The 10,615-nt window shown below is 48.2% G+C and overlaps 1 protein-coding gene across 1 annotated transcript in view; it reads left to right on the top strand.

The window, feature by feature from the left end:
- The first annotated feature begins 3,210 nt into the window (after positions 1-3,210).
- The window catches only part of ITPA (inosine triphosphatase), an 11,719-nt gene continuing 4,314 nt past the window's right edge, over positions 3,211-10,615 (top strand). Inside the window, exons 1-4 of the mRNA XM_027836448.1 lie at positions 3,211-3,328; positions 7,464-7,521; positions 7,617-7,681; positions 8,730-8,803. Of these exons, the coding sequence (XP_027692249.1) occupies positions 3,263-3,328; positions 7,464-7,521; positions 7,617-7,681; positions 8,730-8,803 (263 nt within the window). The 5' untranslated portion in view covers positions 3,211-3,262. The remainder of the gene's footprint in view (positions 3,329-7,463; positions 7,522-7,616; positions 7,682-8,729; positions 8,804-10,615) is intronic.

The following is a 10,615-nucleotide window of genomic DNA, read 5'->3' as shown; positions in this document are numbered from 1 at the left end:
AGTCAGGAGGACCTGAGTTCAAATCCAGACACATAACACTCACTAGCTGTGTAACTCTGGGCAAGTCACTTAACCCCAATTGTCTCACATGAAAAAAAAAAGAATAACAGGTAACATTAATATTTCACTTTAAGGTTTGCAATACCCTCTACAGATTATTTCATTTGATCTTCACTACAATCCTGGGAGGTAGATGCTATTATCACCCCCGTTTTATAGATGAGTAAACTGAGGCAAAGAAGTTAAGTGACTTGCCCAGGATCACACAGCTAATGTCTGAGGCTGTATTTAAACTCAGGCCAACACTCTATCACCTGTGACACTTAGCTGACCAATCCGTTTTTCTAGTGACCAGGGGTGAAGAACCTGCATCTAATCCGAACAAATTGGCTTTTTTGCTATTCCTGAGATTGGACCTTAGACTTGAAATTCCTTCTCCTTCCCTTTAAGCCTCTGCTGACCCTCATGGTTGGAATGCATTCTGTCCTCACTTCTGTCTTACAGAATTCCTAGCTTCTTTAACAGTTTAGCTAAAACACCTCCTACAAGAGGCACCCCAAGTGCTTTCTCCGTTTTTGCTTTCTTGGGGTAGGGAGAGAAGGCTTCAAGTCTACAGAAAGATGCAGCAGTAATGTCAATCTCAAATAGAAACTGAGGCCATTAAACAGTATGTAAAGGTCCCTCTGAGCTGCATATTGACCTATAAAGCAACATGTGTTTATTTCTTTTTTTATTAATATATCAACACATTAAAATTAGAGAGGAGCTACATTTTAATCTTGTTCTGTAGCTATCACAAATGTTGGGGGCCTGCTGTGTCTTTGACACCTCTGGTCTGGAAGACTCTGTAGCACTCCATAGTTCACAAAATATAGTCCATGGATCCCTAGGGGTCTTAGAAACTATTTCATGAGGTCTGTGAAGTCAAAACTATTTTCATAATAATACTAAAATATTATTTTCCTACTAAAATATTCATTTTTCCAACTACTTATCTGCATAAGCCAATATTTTCTTCATATTTGTTAATCAAAACTATATATCCCAAAAGATGGAATGTAGAAGCAGATATGGCAATCCACCTGTCTTCTGTTAAGCCAAACATTAAAGAAATTTGTAAAAATTATGTAAAACAACGCCACTCATAATTTTTTGTTCAACAAGTTATTTTTCATTTAAAAATGGTATCGGTGTTAAGATGTAGTAAGTTCATTAAATAACTATTTAAAATTTTAATGTTTTAATATCTATTATGACATACATTGATAGATACAATGTTCAGAAATAAAACTTCTCTGGGACCCTCAATAATTTTTAACAGCATAAAGGGGTTCTGAGGCCAAAAAGTTTGTGACCTATGTTCTCTAGGTTGTCTGTGAATGTGTGCACCATACGAGAGGAAAAGGGAGTTGTTTTGACTTCATGAACTGAGTGTAAATCATTTTTTGTTTTGTATTTTAGGTCAAGTTAAATAAATATATCATGTGTTCCATGTTATAGTCTAAGTCCTAGCAAAGGAGTTGAGGAAGGCCCTTTACCTTTTCCATTGACTAATACATGAGCCAGATTCTGAGGTGCCTAGAGGAAATCCTCCATGGGGATATGGGTTAGAGGGATAATAGTTGTTGAAATATTAAACTAAAAGGTAAATTTAGAGCCTTTGGCTCTTGACCACAGACTATCATTACAAGGAAATAAAATCTGCCTCTCTGTAATTTCTACTGATCGTCTTTATTTGTACCCTCTGAGGCCAAGCAAAACAAGTCTTTTCCCAGTGACAGCCATTTAAAAATTTGAAGACAGACCATGGATTCCACCCACCCAAAGACATCTCTTTTCCAGACTAAACACTCCCAGGTTCTTCAACAGATCCTTTGACATCTGATTGCCTTCCTCTGATTATTCTCTAGCTTATCAACATTCTTCCTAAAATACAGCATCCAGAATTGAAGCAATATCCTAAATTGACGAGGGCACTATCATTTCAGTGCTTCTCTTGGTGAAATTTAAAACTGGATTAGCTTTTTGGCTACCATGTCATTCATAGAGAACTTGCCATCTACCCCAAGCTCTTTTTTTCAGAGAAATGTAGCTACATCTTCCACTCCCACAAATGAAATTAATTCTCAGGGTCAGTTAGCAATAAGCATTTATTAGGTACCTACATAGTTATCAACACCAGAAATACAAAGAAGGGCAAAAACAGTATCTGCCCTCGAGGAGCTAATGAGGAGGACAACATGAAAATAACCGTATAAATGAGATATATACAAGATAAATTGGAGATCCATCAATTAATATTTATTAAGCACCTACTATGTGCCAGGCACTATGCTGAGCACAGAAAAAGAAGCAAAAGATGGTATAGTCCCCGCCCTCAAGGAGGTTACAATCCAACGAGGGAGACAACATACAAACTATATACAGGATAAATGGAAAATAAATAAAATAAATTTTAAAAAAGGAAGGCCCTGGAATTAAGAGGGGCTGGGGAAGGTAGGTGGGATTTTAGTTGGGACTTAATAGAAACCAAAAAAACAAGAGATTAATAATAAAGTATTAATAAAGATCGGGCAAGGTTTCTTGCAGGTGGGATTTTAGCTGGGACAAGAAAGAAGTCAAGGAAGTCGAAATGGTAAGGAGGGAAAGTGTTCCAGGTAACTCTCAGAAGCAGGATTCAAATCAAGGTCTTGTCATTCGGAGAGCAGGATTCTGTCCCTTCCACGGCAGGGACCTTTCTCTTTTGTGACCAGACCCAAGTTTTATCTGGTGTGCGGGAGGATAAACCAGGCACGCTTCCTGGAAGAAGAGGTGGCCAAGCTTAGCCATGCTCAAAGAGGGTTGAGTAGGGAGTAGAGTTACCGCCCTCGCTGAGTCCCAGGGCATAGCGCAGGGAAGCGGCCACAGGAACAGGAAAGCATCGGTGAACACCGCCCTAAGATTTCAATGCCTACAAACTGGAAGTCATGTGGTGAGCCTTCCGGCTGGTCATCACGTGAGGGGAAGAAGGGAACACCTTCGCCCCAGCTCTTGGGCTTCGGGCTTCGTGGACGGCTGAGAACGTTTCCGCATCGCGGTGATTGGTCCATCAGTACGTCCTTAATCTCCGGTTCCGAGGGAGAGGGGCTTGTGGAAACGGATGGTCGTGATTGGGTCCCGTTAGGCCCGCCCCCCCGTCCGTCATCGCTTACTTCCTCCCCATTGGTCCAAATCATACTACTCGAGGATTGGAGGAAGACAGCCGGGCCAGGTTGAAGACCAGATGGCGGCGTCGCTAACGGGAAAGAAAGTTGTGTTCGTCACTGGAAATGCTAAGAAGCTAGAGGAGGTGATGGGCCCGGGGGAAAGGGAGAGAGGATGCGGGGACTCCGCCTCCTCCATCACTTCGAGTGACGTCAGAGTGCGGCTGGGTGGGGGTCGGGACCCTGGGGTCCACGCGCGCATGCGGTGATTGACGGGGAGGGTCGCCGCGCGAGCCAGGCCCCGCCCCACGCCTCGCCTTTTCACTCTTTGGCCCCGCCCCCTGGTCAGGAGTCCCGCCCACTCCCTGAGACCCGCCCTCATTCCCCTTCCTGTCTCTTATAGTGGGGAGCGCTGTGGTTATGTGACCCGGGAATGGCACAAGAACACAGGGTGCCGGGGTGGCTTCGGAATAGAGAACGCCCACCTTCAGATCCTGCCTCTGACACTTCCTGGCAGGGTGACCCCGGGCAGGTCTCTGAGCCTCAGGATCCTCATCTGAGAAATGGGCGCACTGGACTAAATGACGTCCAAGGTTCCTTTAGGTTCAAAAAAGTCTATGATCTTGTGGACCCAGCTTGGAATCTAAGGCCTCCAGCTCAAAACCTGGCCTCGCCGCCCCGTTCCAGGTCATGGATCAGTTAGCTCGCCTTTAAGCAGTCAGTATGTGCTAGATTCTAGGGACACAGAAACAAAAGGAGAATTCCCTGGCCTTGAGGAGCTCCATTTTCCTTGAGATACAGCTAGCTCACCTAGGTGAAAGACCACTGGACTTGTATCCCCAGCAATTAGGATGCCTGGCCCATGACAGGTGCAAGAAAGACTGAGTTTGAATTCTCTTCCTTAGACACCAGCTGTGTGACCCTGGGCAAGTCACTTAACCTTAATCAACATTTATTAAACACTGGGGATACAAAAAGAGGCAAAACAGCCCCTGCCCTCAAGGTGCTTACGGTCTAACAGGGGAAACATGCGAACAAACTTATCCAAAGCTAGCTATATACAGGATAACTAGGAGATAATTAAAAGAGGGAAAGCGTTAGAATTAAAAGGAGTTGGGGCAGACTTCCTGTAGAATTATTTATTTTATTTTAGGTTTTTTATTTTTTTATTTTAGACTTTAACCCAGATTTTATTTGGGACTTAAAGGAAGCCTGGAAGGTCAGTAGTCCGAACGGAGGAGGGAGAGCCTTCCGGGCGGGGGGCCAGAGCCGAGAAATGGAGTGTCTTGTCTGTGGAACAGCCAGGAGTCCAGTGTCACTGGACTGAAGACTCTGTGCTGGGGAGTAAGGTGTAAGAAGATTGGAAAGACAGGAGGGGGCTAGGTTAGGAAGGGCTCTGACGATAATAGCAAAGACCTCACAGGGTTTTACAGGTTTAAAGCAAAATATAAATGTTAGCTACTATTGTTATATTCACAAATGCATGCATAGTGGACACACACACGTATTGGGAGAGCCAGGCACTAATAAATGGAAGAATCTGGAAATTCCTCTTGAAGGAGGTGGAATTTGAACTGAGACTGAAAAGGCCTGGAGATCTGGAGAAGCCCAGGTGAAGGGGGAGCATCTCTTTCAAAGGCTCAGGTAGGATGTAGGTGGTTATGGCTGGAGAATTAGGTAGATCAGTTAGCCCAGGGGCAGGCTGTGTTGTGACCCAGCTGGAAGGTCAGGCCCTCTCCCCTCTCCCCTCTCCCCTCTCCCCTCTCCCCTCTCCCCTACTGTTGCTTGGCTCCCCCTATGCCTTTCAGTGCTTCCCTACCGTGTGCTCACTCCCACATCTCTGCCCCAGGAATGTCTAGGGCTGCTGGAAACTCTCCTCCCTGCAGCCCTCTTGTACCATACCGCACCTCTGTTGCTGTCTTCATTCATCTGGCAGCCCTCCACCATCCCCATGATCATTTCTTAATTCAACAAACATGCTTCAGGGATCTGTTATCTCCCAGTTCCATGGATATAAGGAGAAAAGGAAGCATTTCCCCCACACACATACCCCAAGGTTCTTCTGTTCTCTTGGGAGTGGAAGGAGATAGAGCATGCACAAAAATAAATAGAGTGCAGTCATTTGGAAAGCTGGAGAAAACAGACAACTGTGTGAATAAGAAAGGTCAAGGCTGGTGGATTCTGTTTTCTCAGTAAAAGAGGGAAGGGCCCTTGAGGAGAGGCTGTGTTGGGGAGAGGCAGGTTTGAGAAGAGACGGTTTAGAGCAACATGGGGAACCTTGGGCCTCCAGGCCACATGCGGCCTTCTAGGTCCTCACGTGCAGCCCTCCGAATCCAAACTTCACAGAACAAATCCCTTTAATAAAAGGTTTTGTTCTGTAAAACTTGGACTCAATCGAAAGGACCTCAGGACACCCAAGGACCTAGAGGGCCCCGTGTGGTCTTGAGGCCACAGGTTCCCCACCCCTGGAGTAATAGCAGCAGGCAGTGTGCTGGAAGCCCTCCGGCCAGACACAGGGTAAAGAGAACCAATAAAGTAACATACACAATAACTTGTTTGGATGTGTCCAGCTCTCCCTCATCCGTATGGGGTCTTCTTGACAAACATACTGGAATAGTTTGCCATTTCCTTTTCCAGTGGATTAAGGCACACAAAGGTTAAGTGACTTGCCCAGGGTCATACAACTAAGTGAGTATTTGAGGCTGGATTTGAACCCAGCTCTTCCTGACTCCAGCCCTGGAACTCTGTCTCCTGAGCCACCCAGCTGCCTCTGACTAGCTGCTCAGTGACTGTAAGAGCGTAAATGGGAAGTGACTAAAAGAACTGAAAGTGAACACTGTTGTAATGACCAAGCTTAGTCTCAGAGAAGAAATGAGGAAATGTGTGTATTCTTCCACCTTCTTTCCAGAGGTGAGGGCCTGTGAGTGTGGAGTATTGCATATACTCTCAGACTTCATTGACATGTTAGTTGCTGTTTTCCTCTTTCTTTTGTATTTTTTTTCAGGTGATGACTCATTAAGAAATGAAGGTGATTTAAAAACAAAAGATACCAGTAAAAAGTTTAAGAACAGCTTTACAGCAATGAGAGAGATTATCATATAACACAAATGTCTTGAGATTAGATAATATAAATTTGTGGTGGTTTTATAATTTACTCTAGCAGCACATGAGTGGGAGCAAAGGAGAAAGATACCCAGTGTGGCTGCGTTTCAGAATCACGGAATCTCCAAACTGGGAGGGACAAAAGAGACGGTACCAAGTCTCACCCTTACGTGAGTCCCTCATCCCCACCCCGTGGCGAGTGGCCATCCACCCCAGCAAGGGGTGAGCGGCATTTGGGAGAGTGTTTCGCCAACAGTGTCTGGTGGAACAGGGCTGCTGTGAGACAGACACGTGCTGTGTGGGGACAGAAGGAGGCCAGAGAGGGAGAAGATTGGACAGGGCAGGCGGGAAGAGGCCTTTGAAGGGGGCCGGGTCTGCGCGAGTGGATGATTTGGAGGCAGGCTGTGTGGTGTGTAGGTCTGTTCTCGATTCAGTAAATACCACCGGCTCCCTCCAGGATCAAATGTAAAACCCTCCGTTTGGCATTGAAAGTCCCTCCCCATCTCCCCATCCATGACACCGGCCTCCTGCCTGTTCCTCACACAAGATCTGGGCATTTTCACAGGCTGTTCCTCATGCCTGGAATGCTTTCCCTTCCTCAGGTCCCGGCTTCCCTGCTTCCTTCAGAATCCCATCTTCTTGGAAGCCTTTCCCGATCCCCCTTAATTCTAGTGCCTTCCCTCTGTCAGTTATGTCCAGCTTAGCCTGTACATAGCTTATTTGTACACAGTTGTTTGCATGTTTTCTCCTTTGAGAGCAGGAAATGGCTTTTGCCTTTCTTCGTCTCCCCAGCACTAAGCGCAGTGCCTGGCATGTAGTAGGCACTTAGTGTTTTTTGAAATGACTTAACTTGACTGTGGGTCAAGGGACTATTTCTGGAGAAGAGGGAGTCAGTTTCCTCCTTGAAAGAGGGGGAACATTTGGGGAATCTGTGAGGAAGGCAGAGGGAGGCAGAGGGAGGCACCGTTAGCAGAGACCAGAGGCAGAAGCAGGCCAGGCCTAGGCCGGGGCAACGTTCCGAGCATTGGCGAGCGCTTGGGGCAGCCTCGAGAACTGGGCAGAGGAGTTTGGGCTTGGGTGGGCAGAGCTGGTGAGGGCCCTTGTGCAGGAGGGGAGGGGCAGGAGAGCAGGATTTGAGAGGGAGACTGAGTGAAACACCCCCTCCTCTCCTTTGGGCAGGTGGTCCAGATCCTGGGAGAGAAGTTCCCTTGCAGTTTGGTCCCACAGAAAATTGACCGTAAGTCCTCATTTTATTTTTTAAAAGCCATGGTGTTTGCCACTAAGCAAGTAACTCTTTTTTTTTTGTGCTTGTGTGTCTGTTTTTTCATTAAGTGCCGGAATACCAAGGAGAACCAGATGACATTTCCATCCAGAAATGCCGGGAAGCAGCCAGACAGGTAGGGTCCTGTCCTGCCCTGGAGCTGGGGATGAGGGCTGGGGAGGTGATGATATTAGGGAGATGGGCCGTACTGCGAGTGCTAGGAGCAAGAGCTCCACTTCACAGATGGAAAGACCGAGCTCCGTACCACACACCTGGCCGAGAACTTGGCGTCTGGGGCTGTGGCCAGAATTAGAGTTGGGAACTCACCATCCCCTTCAGATGTGCTCTCTCTGTCCTCTGCCCCACTGTGGGCCCAGGCCTGGCTCTGGACCACGTTCTTCCACGTCCTACAAGGAACCTCTGAATTCGTTCTTAGCTCTCCCAGGCCTGGCAAGGCAGGGATAGGAGGGGCGGAGGGGGAGCCATCCCAGCAAGGAACAGGGAGGAGTAAGCCCAGGGGCTCAGGACGCCTGGAGCCAAAGCTTGCCTCTGCAGTTTGCCCATCTTTAAAATGGGGATAGTGTTTGCATTGCCTGCCACACAGGTTTGCCGTGAGGAAAGAGCGCTGTAATCTTCTACCAGAGCATGCTTAAGTTGTCTCAGAAGAAGACAGCGCCTGTAGGAGATACGTTTGTCCTCCTCAGACCAGACCTGGTTGTGTGTCAGTAGGTTCCATGAGTCACCCGACTCTGTATTTGGAGTCAGAAGGCCTGGGTTCTAGTCCTGGCTCTCCCACGAGGGAGCTCTGTGACGGTGGGCGGGGCCTTAGGTGCCTTGGGTTAGTAATAGTAACCCCGCTGACTTCTCACCAGGCTGTTGGGAGTGTCAGATGAGATAATGTTGGCCAGGGCTTGGAGTACTAAGTAGTGTCAGCCGCCCGGCCTGACCCCAGAGCCTGGGCCTCACTTTCCTTGTCCAAGGAAGGAGGGAGTTGGGTTCCACGGCCACGGAGTTCCCTCCCACTTCTCAGTGACTAGTTGGTGGGATTCTTTTCATTAAAGCGAGGTCCTCCAGGCTGCCCTGGGGCTCTTTGTGGAGGTGGAGCCGGAGCCCTGGAGCAGTCCTACGGGATGTGCAGGTGTGTGGTGTCTGGGGTGTGTGATGGGGCTGTCTTTGTGCCACAGGTCCAGGGGCCAGTCTTGGTGGAGGACACCTGTCTCTGCTTCAATGCCCTGGGAGGCCTCCCTGGCCCCTACATGTAAGTAGGCAGAAAACTGCCTGACCTGGTCGCCACACCCATTAGAGCTGAAGGCCGGGCCAGAATCAGCAGCACCACCCCCAGAGCTTTGTCATTTCCCTCACCCCTGCACCGGGGCAACAGCTCCTAGTGTTCAGAGCCAGAAGGGACCCTAGGCATCATTGAGTCCAAGCCCTCCAAGTGCAGAGGAGGGTGCTTTGCCCACGGTCACAAGGAGCATCACGGGCTTTGAACTGGTGCCTGTCCATGCTGGCTCCGGGTCTTCCTGGCTTACCTTTCTGCAGCACTGCTGATGCTCTTGTCAAAAGCAATTCCATGTTTTATCCTTCTTGCCTTTTCTCCTTCCTTGTCCTTCCTCAGACGGCAAGCCATTAGCCCCAGACCCTCTGGATCTGTAGCAAAACCAGCGGAAGGATTCCAGCTCCGGCCCTCTCTTCTCTGCCCTTTTTCTCCCCACAGCAGATACAACTTTATGGAGTCTCCTTGACACCAGCCTTTTCCATTAGCTGCCCAGCCCAGCCTACCTTTCAGAGCCACTAAAAAAAAATCTACTTGTGAATTTATTCCACCCAGGGCCTCTCTTCCCTCATGCCCTCCCTGGAAGCCTGCCTGACGTTGGGCATCTCCCTCCCTCCTTGGCCAAGGGGAGGAGGGAGACGATTGCTGAGAGCCCTGCCAGAAGGGCTTTCCTGCCAGGCCTCGTGAGCCTCCGCTTTGGGGCAGCACAAAGGAACTGGATGTCAGAGGGCTTGAGATTGTACTTGTAGGTTTACTCTTCACTGCCTGTGGGCCCTTTCAGGAGCCATGGGCCTCCTCATCCTGGGCCTCAGTTTTCCCATCTGTAAAAAGACAAGTTAAGAACAGGTGGTCTTTAAGATCCTTTTTAATTTCAAGACATATGACCCTGCAGTCTTCTGCCGTGGGATCTCAGATCCCTCTGCTTGGGAGGGAATCCTTGAGGCAGCTAGCACTGGGTCTAGAGTCAAGAAGCCCTGAGTTCAAATCCAGCCTCAGATAGTACTTCCTAGCTGTGTGACTCTGGGCAAGTCACTTAGCCTCTGTTTGCCTCAGTTTCCTCAAGTGTAAATCAAGGATAGTAATAGCACCTGTCTCCCAGAAGTGTTGTAAAACCCAAATGAAAGACTGTTTATAAAGCATTTATCACAGTGCCTGGCACACAGTAGGCACTATATAAATTCTAGCTGTTATTATTATTAGGAGCAACTAGGATCCTTGCCATGAAAAAGCCCTACTTATCTCCAGTTGTCCTCCACCTGTTATGTGAAGGGATAATTGAGAGCTGCCTGTAAATGATTGGGGCTCTCCAGGAGTACCTCTGACCCTGTGCCTGCCATCTAAAAGATTTCTCCTGGAAGGAGACCCCAGGCTGGATGTCAGGACACCTGGCTTCTCCTCTCAGCTCTTCCTCTGATTCATTGTGACCTTAGGCAAATCCCTTCCCTTCCCTCCTCTGTCAAACAGGCCTGTGAAGCCTGCCCTGGCTGCCCCCTGGCCTGATGTGGTGATCATATGGAGCTCTCATCGTGGGGAAGGCTTGGCAGGACAGAGAGATGCCATTGCCTGCCTGGGCTTCAGGGAGACAGGCCCATCCTTAGGGACGACTCAGCTCAGTCAGTGCTTCTGAAGAGCCTGCTCTGAAAGGCATTGTGCTGTGGGGGTGTCAAGGGGAAACGAGAACCTTCTCTCTCTCTTTCTCTCTCTCTTTTTAAAATTATTTATTTATTTTTAGTTTTCAACATTTACTTCTATAAGATTTTGAGTTTTAAATTTTCTCCCCCTCACTCTACTCCC

This window comes from Vombatus ursinus, unplaced genomic scaffold (genome assembly GCF_900497805.2).
Source record: "Vombatus ursinus unplaced genomic scaffold, bare-nosed wombat genome assembly UNPS02014818.1, whole genome shotgun sequence".
Classification (NCBI taxonomy): domain Eukaryota; kingdom Metazoa; phylum Chordata; class Mammalia; order Diprotodontia; family Vombatidae; genus Vombatus; species Vombatus ursinus.
Note: the sequence above shows the minus strand (reverse complement) of the source record. Positions and strands in the feature narration are given on the sequence as shown.